Source organism: Gorilla gorilla, chromosome 17 (assembly GCF_029281585.2).
Source record: "Gorilla gorilla gorilla isolate KB3781 chromosome 17, NHGRI_mGorGor1-v2.1_pri, whole genome shotgun sequence".
In the NCBI taxonomy this organism is placed as follows: domain Eukaryota; kingdom Metazoa; phylum Chordata; class Mammalia; order Primates; family Hominidae; genus Gorilla; species Gorilla gorilla.
This window is the reverse complement of record NC_073241.2, coordinates 103454369-103480405: the sequence shown is the minus strand read 5'-3', so window position 1 is coordinate 103480405 and position 26037 is coordinate 103454369. Positions and strand designations below refer to the sequence as shown.

Below are 26037 nucleotides of genomic sequence, written 5' to 3'. Positions count from 1 at the left end.
CTATCTCTGAGTTATCCTTGATGATAACTGTAAAAGGCCCATCTGCTTTCCAGCCACCTCCTGAGACCACCCGTTCTTATGTCACTTGAAATAGTGTATCTTTGCTTCTGTGTCGTTTCACTCCCTTGACTAGGAATATACATTGAGAGTCTACTTTAGATTGTATTGTGCTGGATTTGGAGGGAATAGAACAGGAGACAATGCTGCCACTTCATCACTTTCCTGGTCCTTCAACTTCCTCCCGGCTGGGTCACTGAGTTGACAGTAAGAGCAAGACGGAGGGGAAGAAATACCTAGTTGGGTTGGAAATCTGAATGTATCCATTTTGCCTTTTATTCATTTGTGTCCTCACCCTGCCAACGTGCGACTTAGTTTGAGCACATCATTAACATGCTCTTCAAACACATTTGTGATACACTAAAGAGAATTGACAACACTATGGACAGGAAAGCTCACTTCTCTCTCTCCTTTCCTTGGCATAACGTTCAAAGACTCCGATGGCATTCTTTAATTGCAAAGTACAATCTGAGTCATTTGACCGTATCTACCATGATTGGCTGTGACAGACTCATTCGGATCTTCTGCCTGCACCCTGGCCTCCTGGTGGGAGTGTGGAAGGTAAGACTTGAGTCCCTGTATGTACTGTGTCATTTCCCCATCACAATACCACATTTACTTACCATTATGTATGACTTCAAATGTAAAATCCTTTAAGCTTTTCACTAACTGCAATCCGTTTTACCATCTCACCAACTTCATTTTTTCAAGCTAACATGGCCCTCTCTGTTCCACCGAGGCTGCTGTGCTGTTCTGCTGTGATAGACAACTCTGCTATCTGTTCTGCTGTTCTGCTATCATAGACAACAACCTCTTCCTGCCTTCATGTTTTCCTTCATGTTATTCCTTTAATGTCATGTGGCTTTCCCACTTTCAATCAGTCCACGTTCCTTCTTCTCTTCCTTTCATGCCCTTTCTCTGACATTTCCCTTACTATGTGTTCAGCACGCTTGTCTCCGAAGCCTGTTTCTGATCCTGTAGGTGCGGCATTGAGTGAAATCTGCTCTTCAGGGTCAGCTGTCTACGATGTTATCCTTTCTCTCTGCATAAGATTTCTCGTTTCACCAGGTCTGGCTGATATTTTAAGATAGTAGTTCACAAATCTGTTTCTGAGTTGGCGTTATGCATTAGTTTACAATGACTAGACGGGATTAAGACCCTAGCTTCAGACAACACCATCGTCTTATCCCTTTTCCTTAGCCGACTGTGGCCGTCACTTTTTCTTTCCCTCCTCCCCTTTCTGTGTGAAGGTGGCTTGTGGGCGAGACCGCAGCTTGCCTGCTCTGCGTTCGGTGACTCGCATGCATCCAGCTTTGTCGGTTGCAGAGTTGTGAGCACTCTGGTGGCTTCGATTGTCCTCTGCCTGGCTACTGGAGAGTGGCACCTTCAGATTTACCATTTGGGGTCACCTATGCCCATCAGTGTCAGCTGTGAATCTGGGGAGAAATGGAGGTCAGTCCCCAAATAGTCGCATTTTCTGCTATTCAACCTCATGGACAAGTGAAGAAGTTGAATCTAATCATTCCCACCGCGTTGGCCAAATCAAGCAGTTACTTGCAAGAGGAACATTGTGTCAGTAAAGTTCAGTATTTGTAGAATTAATCTGGTATCTGTGAAAGTCTTTGAAAGGAATTTGAAACAGCCTGGAACTAACTGCATAGTTTCACAACTATCATATATATCTTTTGATATTTCACAAGCTCTAGGCTGTGAGTTCTTTTGGTCCTGTGTGCTCTGCATATTTGGGTGATTTGTGGTCCTGCTGTCAATATGAAATATAAGTCTTATTAGATAGTAGTAACATATTAGCAGTAATAATGCATTAGCACTGTGGTGATCTTATGTTTGTAAGAAAGTGCCTCTATCTGCAAGATGAATGTGCTGTGATCTTCACAACGATCTTGTGAAAAATTTAAGCATTTTGGTTGAAATATGTATTCTTCTCAATTAACTTTTCAGAAGGAGGAAGAACTGGCTTTTGTTATGGCAAATCTTCATTTTCATCACCTTGTGGAGAGGAGCACATTAGGCTCGGCTACTATGTATGTATTTATATGTGGGTGTGTTGAATTTTTGTACAGTAAATACAAAGTATTAGAAGTTGATGCCATCTTAATATCCTGAGAATAGCTGCAGAGATATTCTGTTTTTAATCAGTAAACACAAACCAACAGGCACAATTAGCTGTCACTAAAATAATTGGATTATTCACAAGTACATATTTGCTTTATTTATTCTGGGTTAAGGAATTTGTACCTAGTAGGTTGTTATTTATATGGGTAGGATAGCTTGATTACTTCAAGATGCCACTACTGTCCTTCAAGTTCTTGCTCTTATGTGAATTTTCACATCTTGTAAGGCATGTAGACTCATGGCCCTTGGGCTGAACCTGGCCTGCGGATGATTCTGTCCGGTCTGGACAGTGTGTGTCTTTTAATGAATTCGAGTGTCTTTAGGTGGGGCACAGGCTTCCCATTTCACTACAGCTCTCACCCTTTTCCTGTGGAGTTAGACTCCCTTACTCATTTTTTTTTTTTTTTTGTTACCCGAGAAGCTCCTGAGTATTTTTGAGTTTGTCACCTTACGTAGTCATGTTTTTCTTGTTGAATAAAACTTTGTCTTGGCTTTGGGTCTGCCTGGGTGTTTGTCCTGCAGATCGGTATTCAGTGCCTTTTCCTGCTGAGCACTTTTGTCCCCTGGACACTGAGAACAACACGGAGGGCAGAGTGGCCATCCTGGGATCAGCTGCAGAAACATGTGCACCCGTGCTGGGCTGTGGCTGCCTACAGAACTCACATCATTGCCTGTTTTTATAGAAGTTGGTAAAAGGAACATTGAGCAGTCTTTTAAGTTCACAGTATTGAAGATTATAGGGAATCCTATGGAGTTTCATTTGTAGGAGGTAGTGCTTTGATATGGATGGTAATTTTTTAAAAAGTATTTTCAAACCAAGAATTTTATCCCTGGCGTTGACAAATTTGTATGTTTCTTTTGTTTTGCTTTTCAGCCCCTATGAACTGCCTCCACATAGCCCCTTTTTGGATGATAGCCCCGAGTATGGACTGCACGGCTACCAACTCCATGTTGATCTGCACAGCGGTGGGGTTTTCTACCTATGTGGTACATTTCGCAATCTCTTCACCAAGAGAGGTGAAATTGATTGAGTTTTTATTTCATTATGAAATTAAAGGTTGAGGTGAGGGAACCAGTTTTGATGTCTGAGTTAAGAATTGCCCTCACTGGTCACTTTATAATCTTTTGGCACCAGTATCCTCCCAGACCCATGTGTCATCCCAGGGCTTGTGAAAGTCCTCACTGGACTGAGTCTCTTCAGCACTGGCTCTGTCTCCTTCACCACCATCACTCTCAATGCCACCTTCTGGGGGTAGCCCCTACTCATCTTCTCTACTGATGCTTCCTTATTATTTTTCCATGCTCTCTGCTTTCCCCAGACTTCTTCCCTTCTTTCTTAAAGGAATGTGGTAAATTTGCCAGCAGGGCCCGTGCCGCTCCAGGATGAGAGTAAAGAGAAACCAGCCTTTCTCCTCTATGTACTGCATCACTGTTTGCCACACCTACCAAAGCCAGGACAGAGGCTGGGGCAGACAGAGGAAAGGAGGGAGCTTACGCCAAGCAGGAAAAACGAGGGAGTGGAGAATGTCCCATTTTCACTTATCTGATTATTTCCTTTTGGTTTCATTCTACTGTAGCCTGTAAACTTGGAGTTTCATGTAAGGACTTGCTTAGATTCAAGTTTAACATTTCTGGTAAAAATATTTTAAAAGGGAAGTTACGTACTTCATTTTGCATTATATTGAGAGGTATATAATGTCAGGTTGTCCCATTATTAGTAATGCCAGGTTTTATCATCTGGTTAAGATGGTGACCACTAGATATCTTCATTATTAAAAGTATTCTTTTCCAAATATCCTGGTCCTCCAAAGTCTTTCATCTAGTGGACTTGACACCCATTAATGATATTTGCCTAAATCAAACATTTTGTTTAAAAATGTTGATTTTCTAATTATGTCACTATTTCTATATTTGTCAACTGAGATTTTGTAAAGAACTTTCTCTTATCACCTGGGTGAACTTCTATAAAGGCAGAGCAAATGCTTAATTCTTTCCTTTTAACTGCCAATTTTCAGATGAAGAAATTGATGTTACAGAGCAAAAGGGGCTTGCTGCCCAATGTGCTGGAACCCAATACTGTGACACCAGGTTTTTGAGAAAAGAAAAGCTTTTTATGGCTGGCCCACTAATAAGGAGACAGGAGTCCAGCTCAAATCTGTCTCCTCATGCTGGCTTTAATGCAGTAATTTTATTAGAAAAAGTGTAGGGAGTGGATTCTGGGATTAGTAGGTGATTGGTGGAAGGAAAGGGAGGTCTGGAAAGTCCTCAGGCATGGCGCAGTTACCTCTTCATGCCCTCATAGGTCACTTGCAAATTCAGGAGGAGTTAATATGAAACATGTGGTGGGAGTTCAGGCTGTGATGTCAGAAAGCTCCATCTGTGAAAACTCCAGTTGGCCATATTGGTTCCGACTGATTTCAGCCAGTTTTATCTTACAAGTGGAGGGCGTTTTATTATTTTAGTAAGTTGCCTCTTTTCTTATCTGCCATCTTGCAAACTCAAGCATTTCTGTTAGTCATTAGCTTCTTTAACTCTGGAGCACGGTTTCGCTGATGCACTAGTCATCTCCTGTGGTGGAAGAAATGTGAGCTCTTCTTTTTTCCTCCTCACCCCCACCCTTGTTTAATGTCACTTTGGACTCTTGGATATTTATTTATTTAATAATTTATAGTCAGTTATAGACATTTCTTTTTGAAGTTACTTGGTCGGTGGGATCTGCTTCGGGCTGCTTCTGTGTCCTGTAGATATCCTCTTTGTCTTTGAGTCTTCCTTGCTTTTTGGGTCAGGAAGATTGCTAGGTTTTCTCGTGTTTGTTGGCATTTTTATCAGAATTATTCAATTCCACGTATTAACCTGAGGTATAGTAACATCTTTGTTGTTGAATTGTTCCATCCAAGAATGTGGAATGTCTTTCAGTTTGCTTTTAAAAATACTTTTATGTCTTTTAGGAGTGTTTCAGAATTTTCTTCGTGCTAGTTTTGCACATTTCTTGTTAAGATATTTATGAAGTATTTAATTCTTGTTACATCTCTTTCGTTTTATCTTCCAGCTGTTTTGTGATTTCTTTGTGAGGTTTTGGTCTCATAGAATGAATTGGGAAGTATTCTTTCCTCTTGGATTTTTTGGAGGATTTTGCATAGAATTGGTAGTATTTCTTCCTTGTTTGGTAGAATTCATCCAAGCCTGGACCTTTCTTTATGAGAAGACTTTTAACTACAGTTTCCTTTTCTTTCAAAGAGATGGAGCCATTTAGGTTATCCATTTCTTCTTGAGTCAGCTGTGGTATTTTTTGTCTTTTAAGGAATTTGTCCATTTTATCTAAGTTGCTGACTTTATTGGCATAAAGTTCTTCGTAATAGTCCCTTATTATCTTTTTCATGTCTATAGAATCTAGTGACATGACATGATTCCTGATATTGGTAATTCGTGTATTTCTTTTTTTTCCTGATCAGTGTGGCTGGAAGTTTATCAATTTTATTCATCTTCTCAGAGACCTAACTTTTGGTTTTATTGCCTTTTTTTCTGTATTATTTTGTTTTGTATTTCATTGATTTGCATGTTGATTTCTATTCTTTCTACTTTTTTTCTGCTTATGTTGTAGTTTGCTGTTTTTCTAGTTTCTAAAGGGAGAAGTGGAAATTATTGATTTGAGAACTTTCATTTTATCATATTGAGACATTTGGTGCTATGAACTTCCACCTAAGTATTGCTTTAGTGGCATCCCACAAAATCTGATATGTTTTATTTCATTTTTATTCACTTTAAAATACTTTCTAATTTCCCTTTTATTTCTTCTTTGATATATGGGTTAGATAGAAGTGTGTAATATAGTTTCCAAATATCTGAGGATTTTCTGGAGATCTTTCTGTTACTGAGTTCTAATTTAACTCAATTGTGGTCAGGAAATATGCTTTGTATTACTTGAATTTTTAAAAAGTGACTGAAATTTGTTGTATATTCCAGAATATGATCTATTTTGGTATATGTTCTATGTGTACTTGAGAAGAATGTGTTCTGCTGTTGTTGAGTAGAGTGTTCGAAAATATTAATTAGGTAATATCGGTTGAGAGAGTTAATATTTTTTGCCTACTTGTTTTATCAGTTAGAGAGAGGTGTTGAGATCTCCAACTCTGACAGTGAATTTGTGTACTTTTTTGCTGTTTTATCAGTTTTTGGCATGTGTATTTTGAAGCTCTGTTATATTCATGAACACTGGAGACTATGATATCCCTTTGACTAAGTACACACTGTGTACATTGTTGAGGGTGCCCCCAGTGTGCCCTAGTGCACACCAAGGGTACAAACGCTGTGCCTTCTATGCCAGTATTAGCAGAGAACTGAGTCTCTGCTGTCCATGGCTGCAACCCTCATGGAGTGTTGAATTCGGCATCTAGCCTGACCTGGTGCCACCACTGTGAGCAGCTGGCCTGGGAAATGGGGGAACAAGATGCGATTTCCACAGAGATGAGGTGAGATGGCTGGCCGGTCCCAGCCACAGCTGCTCCTCAGAGCTCTCCTTCCCCTTTAAACCTTGTGAACCATTACAGAGCCCTGTGTGTCCCCACTCTGCCTCCCCCACCTCAGCCCACACTGCTGCCATCCCCTCTCTGGCCTTATCCTTTTCTGTCCTCCCCACTCTAGCTCCGCTGCAGCTTTAGTGAGTTCCTCTCTGTTCCTTGACTGTATCAGGCTTTCTGTGGCCTCACATTCTTGGTGTGCCCCTCCTGCCTGCAGCGTTACTGCCCCAGATCTTAGCGTGGGTCTTGGGGGTCATGTCTCTCTGAGCCTGATTCACTGACAGCTTCTCAGTGAGGCTTTACCCACTTTGCTACACCTAGAAGCCCTCACTCTCCCCATTTCTCACCTGCCTGCCTCAATTTTTCTTCATAGCACTATCTATCACACTGAGTTTACTTATTTAGGTAGTTTATATGTTTAAGAGACGTAACTTCCACGGGGCAGTATTTTGGTTTATTTTGTTCAGGACTGTCATGGCACATAGTAGGCTTGCACATAAGTATCACAAAGAGAATGGGTGGCTCCCAAAGGCCATGCAGTTGAGGGGCTCTTAGACTCTTCTGGGCCTGTTATCTTAAAGCTCTTTCTGTTTCTTTAGCTAAAGGATTCTCAGCCGCATTGGTCAGGATCTTTTTGGTCAAAGCTCTTGCAGTTCTCTGTTGCCTCTAGAGGAAAAGATGCAGCTTCAGGATGCTGCAGAGCAGAGCTGCAGGCTGTCCCTTCTTGTGGGACCAAAGCAAGGCGACAGCGAGGGCCTGAGCCTCTCCACCAGGAGTGGGAAGCCCTGCCCTCATCCCGCCTCCCAGGGTCTGGGGAGGCCCCAGGAGGCTGGTGGGGCCTATTTCCTAGGCCACTGTGCTGTTCCAGAGCTGCCACTGCTGGTCTTCCCCCACTGCCTTGATTCCTTTTCTCTTACAACCCAGAGGAAGGGCATCAGAGTTCCCCTTCTAAAGTACATGACTGTGTACTTCTCTCTGGAAATAAAAAGCCTCACAAATTCAACGTCTGGCAGAGTACTTTCTACTTTTGTACCTAGGGTAGGTTACTTGGCTGCACAAATAAAAATGAAATTTGTGTTTAGGTACTTAGTGTCTATGTCATCCTCTCATTACAAGGCAAACATCAGGAACTTGTGCCATTTCTCATCTGAGATGGCTTATAAGACATAGTTTTTGCAGAATACCAACTGTTCTATAAAAATTGCTTCCAAGACACTAATTATATTACTTTCAGTTTTAAAAATGTTTATTTTGAAATAATTTTACATTGTACAGAGAACTCCTGTACAGTCTTTATACAGAATTTATTCATTTATAACATTATTTGCCATTAAAAAATCATTTTTCTTTCTCTTTCTCTCTCTCTCTCTCTCTCTCTGTGTATAATGTTAATAGACCCCTTGATGTTTATACAACGTGTGTGTGTATATACACATATATATATGTGTATATATGTGTATATACACAGATCATAAAATCGTCAAGGAGAATATTAACATTATTAACATTATGAATCTCAAAGTGCCGGGATTACAAGCCTGAGCCACCACACCCTGGCCTACCTTTATGTGATGTGGTATGGTAGCTCATATTTGTACCTAGCAATTTGAAAGGCTGAGGCAGGCAGATCACTTCAGCCCAGAAGTTCCAGACCAGCCTGGGCATCATGGTGAAACCTGGTCTCTACAAAAAAATACAAAAATTAGCTGGGCATGATTACATGCACCTGTAGTCTCAGCTACTTGAGAGGCTGAGGGTGGGAGGATCGAGAGTTCCAGGGTTCAGTGAGACATGATTGTGACCCTACACTCCAGCCTGGGCAACAGAGCAAGACCCTGTCTCAAAAAAAAAAAAGAAATATATATGTAGAATTATGTATGTTGGGATCCATACACGTGTAGAATTATCCCATCACTCTATTCTTGAGGAGTTAGGGCTTGTTAGGTGCTAGGTCTGTCTCAGGGGACTATCTAGAACTTCAGAGAAGAGGGCTCGCCATTCACTATTGCAAACAAATACAGCATAACGTTGATTAATTTTTATATTTGCATTCCTCATACTTAAAATACGCCCTTAATAATGATGAATATGATAATAATAGGGAAAAATTTTGAGCACTCATTATAGGTTTCTGCTAAATGTTTCGTGTTAAGTATTTCACTTCCTTTTCACAGCAAGCCTGAGCTGTGGGTACTTTTACCTCCCCATGTTATTGGTGAGGAATCAGAAGGTGGTAGAGAGTCAGGTCTCTGTTCTGTAAAGCTAGTAGGTGGCACAGTCTGCACTCAGGTCTGCGCGACTCCAGAGCTGGGTATGTCCTGCTTCCTGTAATATACTTCCTGTATATTTTTGCCTTTTAAATGATGTGCTTTTTTTTAGAGTGTATCTTCTTGTGTGTGTGTGTGACTGTCAGTGTATTTCCAAAATTTTGGCACTGTAAGTGCGGTCAGGGTAGGCTGTTGACTTGCTGGAGTAACATTTAAGCCGATTTTGTGTTAACGTTAATAAACCCCTTGATGGTTGTATGATTGTTATAATGCATAAGAGGTTAAGTTAAATGAAGGAGAATGGGAAACTGAGTTAGGAATAATTCGCCTTTTATGATTTTCCCCCCAGTAAAAAGATGACAAAGTAGGATTTCCAAGGTGGACTCAAATATATTTCTACTTCCCATGGTTGCACTACTAGGAGTCAGCAGAGGGTGCTGTTGCCATCAGAGTGTCTTTGTAACATTTTTAAAAGTATTATACAAATAGAATGTCCTCTGTAGTTTTTGAGAAACTCTCTTGTGGTACCATGTGGTATATTTAGTAAATTTCAGCTATGTCATTGCGTTTGGGTATAAATCACTTTGCCCCCATTTTTTAAAGAAGACTTTCTCCCTATCAAGGATAAAATGTTCTGTCATCACGTCTGTGGAATGTAGGTGGCTCTCTGCTCTCTTCATCCTCCGAGAGACCTGTGAAGCCTGGCTTGACACTAACCAGGCAGGCTGTAGGGAGCTGCAGGAAGTAAAGGGATGAGGCTGGGTCGTTTGGGGTTCATCTATTAACAAACCGTTATTGAATGCAGGAGATGGGCCACACAGAGGGAAGCCCTGCCTCCATGTGATCCCTGCCTGATAGGGTTAGGGACAGAGAGAGGCTTGGGAATCCAGGCACAAGCATGAGTGGGGAGGGGTGGCATGAGGGATTTCTGGAATGTTCTGAGGAAGGGCACACCAGGAGGAGCTGGGGTGGGGATGAAGTGACCAGTTGCAGTGTCCAGACAGGTTAGGGAGGGTCCAGGCCGGAGTAGTAGGGTTGAGTGGAAAGGATAAAACTTCAACTATGACATAATTTATTAATAGAGCCAGAATTTGGTCATTCTGTGTGGACATTTCCAGGATTCTATTTTTGAATAAGGGATTTTATGGATGCTCCAATTAAGTCCACCAAGTCCTTGCAATCCTATTAAAAACCCCAATAGAAATTTATTATCAAACTTGCAAAGTAGAGTCTAAAAAATCAGTTTGGAAATGCACATATGCATATGAAATGGCTGAGAAATTTTGTTTCAAATTTTTAATGAGAAAGTATAATCTTTTCTATGTATACAGGCTACAGAAAAACAATACAATAAAAAATCATGTAGCCACCACAGTATAGAAATAGACCAGTACCACAAACTTTGAAGCAGCCTGCATGTCCCCAGCCTGCTCTCATCTGCTTCTTTTCCTGCCAGAGGGAACCACCATTCTGTCTGTTGTGTTAATTGTTCCCTTGCTTTTCCTTTTTTTTGGTAAACATCTTTGTATTGTGAAATGACACACAGAGAAATGCATAAGACAGATAATTGTAAAGAAAACACCTGTGTGATCACCATCCAGGTCTTAAGTTTTGAAAATGAATTGAGAGGGGGCTGGCTTAGCAGATGTTAACCACTCTGAAACTACAGTGACCAAGAAAGTACAGTATCATTAAAGAAATAGATACCCAGGAGAGTGGAGCAAAACATCTTTCACATCTTTTGCAGTTCCAGATTTTTCTGTCAAATTATTTTTGTATACATAAACCCTTTATTCATATTTTAATAAATCTTAGACTCATAGAAAAAGCAATGAGTAGCTATTTTGATTATACATTATGCATTATGATATATCTATATATCAGTGTATATCTTCATCCTTTAAAAGATACATATGTATTTCTTTAGAAAGTATAGAATGCGTTGTGTAGAATAATTTGCCTTATACTGGCTAAAAGGATCTCTAGAATTGAATATGTAGGGAATGCAAATAATCAAAGGATTCGTGTTTGTTTTCAGGCAGAACAATCCCAATGAAGTATTCAGAGTGAGTTTTGGCAATTTGATGTCGTCCACCTCTTGGTCACGATATTTTCTCTGAACAAAATATCCCTTAGTTCTATTTTCTTAACTCTGTCCCATGAACTTCGATACAAGGTCCTTTGATTTTTTTTCAGTGTCTGTTACTAAAAACAAACCAGAAGAACCCATTTAACTCTTGGTGCCTGGGATTAGGTTCTCAAGTCACAGAGTGGGAGGAATATTTCCAAACTGACTCAGTGGTAAATGCTCAGAAATAAGCGTCACCTCATTGGCTGACCAGCAACATCTCCCAGCTCAGCCAGTGCTGCAGTCATCCATTTTGAGGCACCAGCTCGTGTCTCTTAGCTTTGAGTTCTGACATGTCTCCAGCGGGCTCAGCTCCCTGGCCAGTGGACACTAAGTCTTGCTCTACTTTTCTTCCTCTGTTGTCCTTTCAGATCTAAGGATGTTCTATTTTGGCGTGGTTAGGAGGACCGTAGGTCCTCTAATTCCATAAAATATTGCTCATGCTTCTAGACATTATTCTGCCTCAGTAAGAAGCTGTGTCTAGGGAAAGGCTTTTTGACCTCTCAGCACTACCTGATAGTGAATAAAAAGGATCCGTGTCCTTTCTTTTTTTCCTTATGGGTTTATTTGACTGCTTCTCCTTGGAACTTTGTCATACTCCTCCTCCAAGGAACTGGGAAGTGTCCTTTCTTTGTATTTTTATGTGTTCTGCCACTTTGTCAAGTCATGGCTATGTGGAAAATTTTAAAAAGGATCTAATTTCTTTTCAAAGAAAAATATATGATCCCTAGACTTGCACATATTGTTACCTGCTTCTTTGTGTATTGCCACTAAAATTAAGCTAAAAAGAAGTTTAGATGAAGAAGTATTTTGCTATCTGAATTGGATTTATGAGAGGAAAGAGGGAATGTGGGTAAATAGTGAAGGAAATACTGAAAGAGTGATTTGTAAATGAAAACTTAAGGTGAACTTGTAACAGTGCCTGTGGGTTTTTCTGTATAGCTTTTGTTTTCTATTCTTTTGGAAATGTAAATAGATGACATTGGCTCCCTAATTTCAGTGATTCACTAGGAGGACTCCCAGGACTCAGGATATAGTTGCATTATTGGTTAAGATTTATGACAGTGAAAGGATACAGAACAAAGTCAGCCAAGTTAAAAAGGGCATGGGGTGAAGTCTGCAGGAAACCAGTGCAAGCTAAGAGTCCTTCCCCATGGAGTCAACACAAAGTGCTCTTAATTCCTCCAAGAATGAGTTGTGACCAGACGTGTGAAATGTTGTCTATCATTAGACAGCTCTAATGAGAGCTCATTAGAGACTCAGCACCCCGGGTTTTTACTGTGGGCTTGTCACATGGACAGTCTCTGCCTGGCACTAGCGGAATTCCACACTCTCAGAAGCAAAGAGGATGTTCAGCATTAACCACACTGTACAAATTGTTTAGGTACAGGGACCACCCTTACTGGTTAGGGAATGGTGGGTGAGAACACTCCTGAAATCCAAATGCCTAGACTACATCCAAGGGCCAGGCTGGCAAGCAGATCTTCCTAAGAATTGACAGTATGAGGCCTGCTGTGTGAACTATTTTCAGCATAGCTGTCCATGAGCACTTTGATGAGGTGATGGTGCCACCCTGTGAAAGAGAAGACAGGAAATAGTCCAGTTGTGTCTTTGAAGTGTAAATAGAGCTTGCCAAAGGGCCTGATCAGCAATGCAAAGTATGAAGAAATGTATATTTATTTGATCTTTGTATCAGGCTAATGATTACCAATTTTCCGAAGCTGAAGGAAAAATGTTTTGCATGGTGCAGTATGTTGTAGTATTTTTATCAGTATTGAGAGGAAGAGGAATACTAAAGAATCTAAGGGAGGTAAATCTTAAATAACAAAGTATGCTGCTTCTATCATTTGAGTTTTTCCAAAAATAGACTGTACTTTTTAGGGCAGTTTTAGGTTCACAGCAAAACTGGGAGGAAGATACAGAGATTTCCCATATAGCTTCTGCCCCACAAAACCATAACCTCTCCCATTATTAATATCCTGCACTAGAGTGGACAATGTTGACATATCATAATCACCCAAGGTCCTACCATAGTTTATGGCAGGGTTTACTCTTGGTGTTATATATTTAATGAGTTTTGACAAATATTAATGGTCTGTATTCACTATTACAGTAGTATACAGAGCAGTTTCACTACCCTAAAAATCCTCTGAGCTTCACCTATTCATCCTTCCCTCCTCCCTAATTCCTGGCAACCACTAGCCTTTTTGCTGTCTCCATACTTTTTCCTTTTTTAGAATATCATATGGTTGGAATCATACAGTATTAACCTTTTCAGACCAGCGTCTTTCGGTTAGTAATAAGCATTTATGTTTTCTCCATGTCTTTTCATGGCTTGATAGTTAATTTCCTTTTAGTGCTGAATAATATCACATTGTCTGGATGTACCACAGTTTATTCATCTACTGAAAGACATCTTGGTTGCTTCCAAGTTTTAGCAATTATGCATAAAGCTGCTATAAGCATCCATTTGCAGGTTTTTATGGACACAAGTTTTTAACTCCTTTCAGTAAATACCAAGGAGTGTGGTTGCTGGATCATGTGGTACGAGTACGTTTAATTTTGTAAGAACTGGCCAAACTGTCTTCCAAAGTGACTGTAGCATTTTGCATCGCTAACAGCCATAAATGAAAGTTACTGTTGCTCCACAGTCTTACCAGCATTTGGTGTTGTCAGTGTCCTGGATTTTGGCCATTCTTTTAGATTCTTTTGGATTTTCTACCGAGATGGTCATGTCATCTCTGAACAAAGAGTTTTATTTCTTCCTTCACAATCAGGATACCTTCTATTTCCTTTTCTTGTCTTATTGCATTAGCTAGGACTTCCAGGATGATGTGGAAAAGCACTGATGAGAGGGGTCATCCTTGCTCTGTTGCTGATCTTAATGAGAAAGTTTCGAGTTTCTCACCTAAAGCGCAATGTTAACTACAGGGTTGATGTAGCTATTCTTTATTAAGTTGAGAAAGTTCCCCTGTATTCCTGTTTTTTTTCCTGGATTTTGTTGAATGCTGTTTCTGTGTGTATTGTTATGCTCATGTGATTTTTCTTCTTAAGCCTGTTGTGTGATGGATTACATTAATTGATTTTCAATGTTGAACCAGCTGTGATGACCTTGGAGAAATTCTACTTGATCATAATATATAATTATTTTTCTACATTGTTGAATTTGACTTGCCAATATTTTGTTGAGGATTGTTGCATCTTTATTCATGAGAGATACTTGTCTGTAGTTTTCTTTTCTTGCAGTGTTTTTGGTTTCGAAATTAGAGCAAAGCTGGCCTCATAGAGTGAATTAGCAAGTATTCCCTTTGCTTCTATCTTTTGAAAGAGATTTTAGAGAATTGATATTATTTCTTCCTTAAATATTTGGTAGAGTTTACCAGTGAACCCATTTGGGCCTGGTGTTTTCTGTTTTACAAGGTTATTAATTATTGATTCAATTTCTTTAATAGCTATAGGCCTGTTTAGATTATCTATTTCTTCTTATGTGAATTTTGGCAGATGGTGTCTTTCAAGGAATTGGTCCATTTCAGCTAGATTATCAAATGTGTGGGCATTGCTTTGTTCATAGTATTCTCCTATTATCTTTTTAATATCCATGGGAGCTACACTGATATTCCCATTTTTCATTTCTGATATTAACAATTTGTATTCTCTCGTGTTTTCTTAGTTTACCTTGCTAGATGCTTATTGCTTTTATTGTTATTTCCAAAAAAACCAGCTTTTGGTTTCATGGATTTTTCTGCATTGATCTTCTGTTTTTAATTTTACTGATTATTGCTTTAATTTTTATTATTTCTTTTTTTCTTCTTAGTTTGGATTTAATTTGCTCACATTTTTCTAGTTTCTTAAGGTATGAAAGCTTAGATTGTTGATTTCAGATCTTTCTTCTTTTCTAATATATGAATTTAATGCCATAAATATCCATTTAAGCACTGCTTTTACTGCCTCCCACAAAATTTGTGAAGTTGTGTTTTCATTCTCATTTACTTCAAAACATTTTTAATTTTTTCTTGGGATTTCTTTTTTGACCCATGGGTTATTTAGAAATCTGTTATTCAGTCTCCAAGTACTTTGGAATTTTCCAGCTAACTTTCTGTTATTGATATCTAGTTTAATTGTATCAGTTTGCAGACATTGTATGATTTCCAGTCTTGTAAATTTGTTAAGGTGTGTTTTATGTTTTTTTTTCTTTTTTTTTTTTGAGACAGAGCCTCAGGTGATCTGCCTGCCTCGGCCTCCCAAGTGCTGGGATTATAGGTGTGAGACACCGCACTTGGCCAAGGTGTGTTTTATGGTTTTATGGCCCATAATGTGGTCTATCTTTGTAAATGTTCCATGTGAGCTTGAGAAGAATGTGCATTCTGCTCTTGTTGTATGATATAGTCTATAAATATTCATTATACCCTGTTGATTTATGACATTGTTGAGTTCACTTATGTCCTTACTGATTTTCTGCCTACTGGATCTGTCAATTTCTGATAGAGAGGTGTTGATGTCTCCAACTATAATAGTGGATTAGTTTATTTCTCCTTGCTGTTCTGTTAGTTTTTGCCGCAGATATTTTGATGTTCTGTTGTTAATCACATACACATTAAGAATTGTTATGGCATTTTGGAAAGTTGATCTCTTTATCAGTATGTGATGGCCCCTCTTTATCCCTGGTAAGTTTCCTTGCTCTGAAGTATGCTCTGTCTGACAGATAGCTACTTATGTTTTCTTTTGATTGGTGTTAGCATGGTATATTTTTTTCCTTCCACTTAATTTGTATGTATCTTTACATTTAAAGTGAGTTTCTCATAGGCAATATATAGTTAGGTCTTGTTTTTTTTTTCTACCAACTCTGAGAATCTCTGTCTCTTAATTGGTATATTTAGACCACTGGTGTTTAAAGTTATTATCGATATAGTTGGAGAGATATATACCATATTTTTTATTGTTTTCTATTTGTTACTTTTGTTCTTTATTCCTGTTTATGTATTCTATGCTTTTTCCGCATTTTGTAGTTTTAATTGAGCATTTTATATGACTCCATTTTGTCTTCTTTCTTAGCATATCACTTATACTTCTTTTTAAACTTGTATAGTGGTTGCCTTACAATTTACCATATTTACCACAAATCCGGTTTCACTTTCAAATAACATTCTGCCACTTCACGGTTAGTGCTTATACCTTATAATAACAAAATAATCCAAATTCCTCCCTCCCAATCTTTGTATTACTGCTGTTTCTCATTTCACTTATACATAAACATATATATATATATATATATATATGCACACATATGTATATGTATTAGAATATATTATTACTATTACTGTTTTGGGCAAACTGTTATCTGTTAGGTCAATTATGAATAAGGAAGTGAAAGCTTTTATTTTTTTACTTATTCCTTCAGTGCTCTTTATTTCTTTATGTAGATCTAAGTTTCTGACCTTTATCATTTTCCTTTTTTTTAAATTATTATACTTTAAGTTCTAGGGTACAGGTGCACAACATGCAGGTTTGTTACATAGGTATACATGTGCCATGTTGGTTTGCTGCACTCATCAACTCGTCATCTACATTAGGTATTTCTCCTAATGCTATCCCTCCCGCAGCCCCCCATCCCCTGACAGACCCCGGTGTGTGATGTTCCCTGCCCTGTGTCCATGTGTTCTCATTGTTCAACTCCCACCTATGAGTGAGAACATGCAGTGTTTGGTTTTCTGTCCTTGTGATAGTTTGTTGAGAATGATAGTTTCCAGCTTCATCCATGTCCCTGCAAAGGACATGAACTCATCCTTTTTTATGGCTGCATAGTATTCCATGGTGTATATGTGCCACATTTTCTTAATCCAGTCTATGATTGATGAACATTTGGGTTGGTTCCAAGTCTTTGCTATTGTGAATAGTGCCACAATAAACATATGTGTGCATGTATCTTTATAGTAGCATGATTTATAATCCTTTGGGTATATACCCAGTAATGGGATTGCTGGGTCAAGTGGTATTTCTAGTTCTAGATCCTTGAGGAATTGCCACACTGTCTTCCACAGTGGTTGCACTAATTTACACTCCCACCAACAGTGTAAAAGCATTGCTGTTTCTCCATATCTTCTCAAGCATCTGTTGTTTCCTGACTTTTTAATGATTGCCATTCTAACTGGCATGAGATGGTGTCTCATTATGGTTTTGATTTGCATTTATCTGATGACCAGTGATGAGCATTTTTTCATATGTCTATTGGCTGTATAAATGTCTTCTTTTGAGAAGTGTCTGTTCATATCCTTCACCCACTTTTCGATGGGGTTATTTTTTTCTTGTAAATTTGTTTAAGTTCTTTGTAGATTCTGGATATTGGCCCTTTGTCAGATGATCATTTTCCTTTTCTTTGAATAACTTCTTTTACAAGGCAGGTCTAGTGGCAAGAAATTCCTTCAATATTTGTTTTTCTAAGAAAGCCTTTATTTCCCTTGCACTTTTGATAGATAATTTTGCAGGGTAGAGAATTCTTCATTGGTGGATTTTTTCTCTCAACACTTAATACTTCAAATGTTTTACTCTATTCTCTTCTTACTTGCCTGGTTTCTGAGGAAAAGTCAGATGTAATTCTTATCTTTGGTCCTGTATAGGTAATGTGTTCTTTTCCTCTGGTTTCTTTCAGGATCTTAACATTTTTGATTTTCTGTAGTTTGAAGATTATACACTTAGGTGTAGTTTTGGGGAGCATTTATCCTGTTTGGTGTTCTCTGAGCTTCCTGTATCTATGGTTTGATGTCTGACTTTTAACTTGGGGACGTCTTCAGTCATTAATGTTTCAAGTATTTCTTCCATTTCCTTCTCTTTCTTCTCATTGTGGTATTTCCGTTGCATGTAAATTACACCTTTTGTGGTTTTCTTGTAGTTATTGGATATTCTGTTCTGGTTTTTTTTTTCCGTCTTTTTTTTTTCTCTTTGCTTTTCAATTTTAGAGGTTTATATTAAAATATCCTTAAGTTCAGAAATTATTTACTCAGCTCTAGCCTACTAATAAGCCCAACAAAGGTATTCTTCATCTCTGTTACCGGGTTTTTAATCTCTGGCATTTATTTTGGTTTTCTCTTAGAGTTTCCACTTTTCTGTTTACATTGCTTACCTATTCTTGCATGCTGTCTTTTTTTAAAAAAATTTTTTTATCTCTTACAGTCCTTAGTCTGTTAATCATAGTTGTTTTAAATTCCCAGTCTGATAATTCCAACATCCCTGTCACAGCTGAGTCTGGTTCTGACGCTTGCTCTGTCTCTTCATACTGTGTGTTTTGCTTTTTAGTATGCCTTGTAATTTTTTTCTTGATAGCTGGACGTGATGTCCTGGGTAAAAGGAACCACAAAAAATAGTAATGTGGTGGTAAGGTGTGTGTGTCTGGTAAGCATTCTCTAGTCCTTTGGTTAGATCTCAGTCTTTGAGTGAGCCTGTGACCCCAGATTGTGAACTTCACAGGCGCTTCTCAGTCCCCCGCTTTACAGCCTCCAGAATGGCTAGAGAGAGGGGGCTGCAGTTTAGTGTTTCTCTTCCTTCAGGTAGGTTAGGCTCTGATAATTCCCCTAGTAGGTTATTCTCTAGTTAGTTTCTCTTGAGGAAAAGCCTTGTTAAGTAGCACAGAATGCTCTGGTATATTTTGGTGTTTCCTTTCCCCTCCCTTTTCCAGGGGAATAGAGGAATATTTTTCTGATACTCACTGTGAGAACCAGCTGAAGCTCCTAGAGGTAAAACTCACATAAGTGTGCCCACACCCCTTGACTGGGTCCCCCTGAAGTTTTTAACTCTCCGACTTGCCCACACTGAGTCTCTAGCAGCTTATCATTTACAGCTCAGGTTTCCCTTTTTTTTATACTGGTTGCTATGGAGGTTTTGGCTCAATAGAGCTACGACTCTCTGTATTCTCCTGTCTGTCTCTCCAATTTTGGGACAGTGGTTTGCCCTGTGACTTCACTTTTCTTATAGATCTAACAAGACTTGATTTTTACTTGTTAGGATGGAGTGGTGACTTCCAACGTTTTTAAAAATGGTCTGGAAACCAGTCACATTTTACTTTTTATCTGACTTGCTGTTAAAATACTTTAAAAAAAAACTAATGTCTTCTTTAACTTCAGCTTTTGAAATTCCACATGTAAGTGGGATCATGCGGTATTTGTTTCTCTGTTCTTTGGTTATTTCACTGAATATAATGTCTTCTAGATTCATCCATATTATTACAAATGACAGAATTTCTTTTTTTTTTTTTTTACAGAATATCACTGTGTACCCCATAAATATATTTAATTATTGTCAATTAAAAGTGAAATAAAACAAAAAATAGTTATCTTTTTGATTATGCGATTTGAAAATTCAGAATATGTAGAATTTATAAAGAAGCAAATAATCATTCAGGAAAACTATTGTTTATATTTTGGTTCATTTTCACATATATAGCTCTCTTTATATCCTTAGACAACATTATGTGAACAATATTACATTCTTTTTCCTTTTAAATTACATTGTGTTTTTCAAATGCCACTAAATAGTTCTTGAAAATTTGTATAATATTCCATTGTTTGGGTTTTTTATGATTTATTGACCCATCCTCCTAATATTGGACATTTAGTATCCACTTTTCATGATTATAGCACTGTTATCATGACCATTATTTTGAAAAATATCTATTGATTTGAGAGGTGAAAAGGACATCTGATTGTTTTAAATTTCCATATGCCTGAATGTTAGGTTGACTATTTTAAAAACTATCACAGAGGTTTATGGTTTTTATAGCAACCATATTGCAGGCTGTTTAAGGGGAATCTTCTTAGGATCTGACTTCAGTACCACCTCTTAACTATGTGTTTAACCTTAATCAATTACCACAGTGTCCTTGCTTGCAAAATAAGGAAAACATTAGTACCTACCTTATGAGGTACTAAAGAATGCTTCACATGTGCTTGGTGCTGTTATTGTTGTTCATTATCATGTTTCTTTTCTAATTGAATATTCATTATTCATGTTCAATTGGTTCCATTGTTTTAAATGTTTATAAGATTTATATGCATTACATTTGTTGAAAATCTTTTCCCATTTTATCTTTTGCCTTCTAATTTTGTATATATTGTTTTGAATCTCAGAGGTTTTTAATTGCATGTCAGTAATTAATGTTGCATCTTTCAAATTTTTGTAAATATGGTAAGTTCTACTCTTGAATAAAAGGCAAATACTCAGTTATATTTTCTTTAGATTGAGTATTTCTCCTTTTTCAACCTACGCTTCCTTTTGATTAACATAAAAATTACACATAGCCTACAGATTCCTGTACCCTTACCTCTTAGGATTATTCTTGTCTGTTAAGAATAAGTGCACCTTCTTTTATCTCTACCGGGCAAGAAGATACTTCAAGCTTTTCTTGTTCATTTTGTCATGAAAATATGTTCCCAATATAAAATTTCTTACTAATGAACTTTATCAAAGATTTCTTGATTATTTTTATCCATTTATGCTTTTAGATGTTTTTAATATTCACCTGGCCAGATTTTAAAATATCTTCTTTGTATTTTGAGCAGATTCATATTAAATCTGTATTAATTTGGAATGGATATATTTTTATTTGGAGTTTTCATCTATCCCTCCAACTACAGACATACCTTGCTTTATTGTTCTTTGTTTTATTATGCTTCACACATATTGCATTTAAAAAATATTTTGGGGGCCAGGCACAGTGTCTCATGCCTGTAATCCCAGCACTTTGGGAGGCTGAGGTGGGCAGGTCACGAGGTCAGTTTGAGACCAGCCTGACCAACATGCTGAAACCCTACCTCTCCTAAAAATACAAAAAAAAAAAAAAAATAAGCTGGGTATGGTGGCACACACCTGTAATCCCAGCTACTCAGGAGGCTGAGGCAGGAGAATCGTTTGAACCTGGGAGGCAGAGGTTGCAGTGAGCCAAGATCATGCAACTGCACTCCAGCCTGGGTGACAGGGCAAGACTCCATCTCAAAAAAAAAAAACTTTGGGAAATAATTTTTTTAAATTGATGCCTAATAGATGTACATATTTTCAGGATACATGTGATAATACATTTATATAACTTTTGCAGATCAAATAATATACTTGTGATGTTCATCATTTTAAGGGTTTTTATGTTAGAAACATTTGAATTATTTAATTCTAACTATTTTGAAATATATAATAGGCAATCATAAACTGTAGTCACTCTACTGGTCTAACACTAGATTTTATCTCTTCTGTCAAACTATGTATTTGTACCCATTAACTTCTCCTCATCTCTGTCCTTCCTTGCCTCCAGTAATGACTAGTCTACTCTCTGTCTTCATGAGATACACATTTTAAGCTCCCACATATAAGTGAGAACGTGCAATATTTGTTTTCCTGTTCTTAGATTATTTTACTTAATATAATTACCTCCAGTTTCATCCATGTTGCTGCAGATGACAGGATTTCATTCTTTTTAGTGGCTGAATAATATTTAATTTTGTATATATTTCACATTTTCTTTATTCATTCAGCCATTGATTTACACTTAGATTAATTCCATATTTTGGTTATTGTGAATAGTGCTGCAGTAGACATGGGATGGTGCAGACATGTTAAAGCACTCTACTTTTATTGTATTGTATCCTGTCCCTTCCCTTAGATCTATTAATATTTGATTTATATAATTGGGAGCTCTGCTGTTGGATGCACAGATATTTATAATTGTTGTATCCTTTTGCCAAATTGACCCCTTTATCATTATTTAGTGACCTTCTTTCTCCATTATTACCATCTATTTTATCCTGATTTGTAGTTTATTTGGTAGAAGCACAGCTACACTTTTTCTTTTTTGGTTTGCAGTTGTATGGAATATCTTTTTTTAACCCTTTCATTTCAGTAAACGTGTGTCTTCATAGGTGAAGTGGGTCTCTTGTAGGCAGCATATAGTTAGATTCTATTTCTTTATCCATTCAGCCACTCTGCCTTTTAATTGGAGATTTGAGTCAATTTACATTCAGTGTTGTTACTGATAAGGAAACACTTACTACTGCCACTTTGTTGTTTGTTTTCTGGTTGTTTTGTAACCGTTCTGTCCTTTTCTTCCTGTCTTTTTTTGTTGTTATATTATCTGGTAGAATATTTTAATTTGTTGCTTTTTATTTTTAGTTAATCTATTAATAGGTTTTTTCATTCTTGTACCATGAGGCTTATAAAAACATCTTATAGATATAACAAGTTATTTTAAAGAGATGAAAACTTAGAACACAAAGAAAAGAATAGACGCAAATAAAGAAACGAGAAAAAAATTACATACTTTAATTACCACTCCTCACCTTATGTTTTGACCTTTAGTTGTCTCAGTTTACATATTTTTATATTACCTATCTCCTAACATGTTGCTGTAGCTGTTATTGCTGATAGATTTGTCTTTTGGGCTTCATAGTAGAGTTATGAATGGATTGCACACCACAGTTACAGTGTCAGAATATTCTGAGTTTTGTGCTTAATTTTACCAGTAAGTTTTCTATCTTCCAATGTTTTCTTTTCACATATTAGTATTTATTTCTTCCAGACTGAATAACTCCTTTTAGCATTTCTTATAAGATAGGTCTGGTGTTGGTGAATTACCTCAGCTTTTGTTTGTGTGGGAGATACTTTATCTGTCCTTCATATTTGAAAGATAGATTTTCCAGATACAATATTCTTGGATGGCAGTTTTCTTTTTCTTTCAGCACTTTGAAAATGTCATTTCATTCCCTCCTGGCCTGTATGGTTTCTGTTGAGAAATCTATTGCCAGATGAATTTGTGCTCTTTTATGTTATTTGCTTCTTTTCTCTTGCTGCTTTTAGGATCCTCTCTTTGTGCTTGACCTTTGAGTATTTGATTATTATATGTCCTGGAGTAGTCTTATTTGAGTCAAATCTGTTTGGTGTTGTCTAGTATTCTTGTACCTGGATATATCTTTCTCAAGTTTTGGAAAGTTTTCTGTTATTATTTATTTGAGTAAGATTTCTACTACTTGTTCTTGCTCAACTTTCAATCGAACACCAATAGTTATTAGACTTGGCCTTTTGAGGTAATTTTCTATATCTTGTAGGCAGTCTTCATTCCTTTTCATTCTTTTTTCTTTTTTCCTCTGACTAGGTATTTTCAAAAGGCCTGCCTTCTACCTCACTGATACTTTTCTTTGCTTGATCCATTCTGTTTTTGAGAGCCTCCTATGAATTTTTCAGTTCGGCAAAAGTATTCATTAGTTCCAAGATTTCTGTTTGACTTTTTATAATTATTTCAATCTGTTTGCTAAATTTCTCTGATACATTTCTGAATTGCTTTTCTTTTTTAAAAAAATTTTATTTCCACAGGTTTTTGGGAGAACAGGTGGTATCTGGTTACATGAGTAAGTTATTTAGTGGTGATTTGTGAAATTTTGGTGCACCCATCTCCTCAGCAGTATACAATGAACCCAATTTGTGGTCTTTTATCCCTCACCCACTTCCCACCCTTTCCCCTTGAGTCCCCAAAGTCCATTGTGTCATTACGCCTTTGCATCCTCATAGCTTAGTTCCCACTTATGAGTGAAAACATATGATGTTTGGTTTTCCATTCCTGAGTTACTTCACTTAGAATAATAGTCTCCAGTCCCATCCAGGTTGCTGCAAATGCCGTTGATTCATCCCTTTTTATGCTGAGTAGTATTCCATTGTATACATATACACCACAGTTTCTTTATCCATTTGTTGATTGATGCTGGATCAAATGGTAGTTCTACTTTTAGTTCTTTAAGGAGTCTCCACACTATTTTCCATAGTGGTTGTACTAGTTTACATTCCCTTCAGCAGTACAGGAGTTTTCCCTTTGTGCCACATCCATGCCAGCATCTGTTATGTTTTGATTTTTTGGTTATGGCCTTTCTTGCAGGAGTAAGGTATTATCGCATTGTGGTTTTGATTTGCACTACCCTGATCATTAGTGATGCTGAGCATTTTTTTTGTGTTTGTTGGCCATTTGTATATCTTCTTTTGAGAATTATCTATTCATATCCTTAGCCCACTTTTTGATGGGATTGTTTTTTTCTTGCTGATTTGTTTGAATTTTTGTAGATTCTGGGTGTTAGTCCTTTGTCAGATGTATAGATGGTGAAGATTTTCCCCCACTCTGTAGGTTGTCTGTTTACTAACTGTTCTTTTGCCGTGAAAAAGCTCTTTAGTTTAATTAAGTCCCAGCTATTTATCTTTATTTTTATTGCATTTCCTTTTGGGTTCTTGGTCATGAAATCCTTGACTAAGCCAATGTCTAGAAGGGTTTTTCCAGTGTTATTTTCTAGAGTTTTTATAGTTTCACGCCTTAGGTTTAAGTCTTTGATTCATCTTGAGTTGATTTTTGTATAAGGCAGGAGATGAGGATCCCATTTCATTCTCCTACATGTGACTTGCCAATTATCCCAGCACATTTGTTGAATAGGGTATCCTTTCCCCACTGTATGTTTTTGTTTGCTTTGTTCAAGATCAGTTGACTGTAAGTATTTGGGTTTGTTTCTGGGTTTGTTTCTGGATTCTCTATCCTGTTCCACTGGTCTGTGTGCCTATTTTTATACCAGTACCATGCTGTTTTGGTGACTGTGGCCTTATAGTATAGTTTGAAATCAGGTTAATGTGTTGCCGCCAGATTTGTTCTTTTTGCTTAGTCTTGCTTTGGCTATGCAGGCTCTTTTTTGTTTCCATATGAATTTTAGGATTGTTTTTTCTAGTTTTGTGAAGAATTATGGTGGTATTTTGATGGGAATTGTATTGAATTTATAGATCGCTTTTGGCAATATGGTCATTTTCACAATATCGATTCTACCCATTCATGAGCATGGGATGTGTTTTCATTTGTTTGTGTCATCTGTGATTTCTTTCAGCAGTGTTCTGTAGTTTTCCTTGTAGGCTTTTATTACATTGAGGTATATGCTTTGTATGCCAATTTTGCTGAGAGCTCTAATCATAAAGCCATGCTGCATTTTGTCAAATGCTTTTACAGCATCTACTGAGATGATCATGTGATTTTTGTTTGTAATTCTGTTTATGTGGTGTATCACATTTATTGGCTTGCATTATGTAAAACCATCCTTGCATCCCTGGTATGAAACCCACTTGATCATGGTGGATTATCTTTTTGATATGTTGTTGGATTCAGTTAGTTAGTATTTTGTTAAGGATTTTTGCATCTGTGTTCATCAGGGATATTGGCCTTTAGTTTTCTTTTTTGGTTATGTCCTATCCTGGTTTTAGTATGAGGGTGATACTGGCTTCATAGAATGATCTGGGGAGGATTCTTCCTTTCTCTATCTTGTGGAATAGTGTCAATAGGATTGGTACCAATTCTTTGAGTGTCTGGTAGAATTCAGCTGTGAATCCATCTGGCCCTGGACTTTTTTGTTGGTGGTAATTTTTAAATTACCATTTCAATCTCACTGCTTGTTACTGGTCTGTTCAGAGTATCTAATTCTTTCTGATTTAAGCTAGGAGGGTTGTATCTTTCCGGGAATTTATCCATCTCACCTAGGTTTTCTAGTTTATGTGCATAAAGGTGTTCATAGTAGCCTTGAATGATCTTTTCTATTTCTGTGGTATCAGTTGTAATATCTCCCATTTCATTTCTAATTGTTCTTATTTGGATTTTCTGTCTTCTTGATTAATCTTGCTAATGGTCTATCAATTTTATTTATTTTTTCAAAGAATCACCATTTTGTTTCATTTATCTTTTGTATTTTTTTTGTTTCAATTTCATTTAGTTCTGCTCTGATCTTGGTTATTTCCTTTATTCTGCCGAGTTTGGGTTTGGTTTGTTCTTTTTTCTCTAGTTCCTTGAGGTATGACCTTAGATTGTCTATTTGTGCTTTTCCAGACTTTTTGATGTAGGGATTTAGGGCTATGAACTTTCCTCTTAGCACCACTTTTGCTGTATCCTAGAGGT

At 37.5% G+C, this 26037-nt stretch overlaps 1 protein-coding gene across 6 annotated transcripts in view; it reads left to right on the top strand.

Annotated features, from left to right (window-relative positions):
- The window catches only part of FBXO15 (F-box protein 15), a 74468-nt gene that overhangs the window by 21563 nt on the left and 26868 nt on the right, over positions 1–26037 (top strand). For all 6 annotated transcript variants that reach the window (XM_055367981.1, XM_019014206.3, XM_055367982.1 and 3 more), the window contains 3 exons: positions 492–618; positions 2017–2099; positions 3065–3207. In XM_055367981.1, the coding sequence (XP_055223956.1) occupies positions 492–618; positions 2017–2099; positions 3065–3207 (353 nt within the window). The remainder of the gene's footprint in view (positions 1–491; positions 619–2016; positions 2100–3064; positions 3208–26037) is intronic.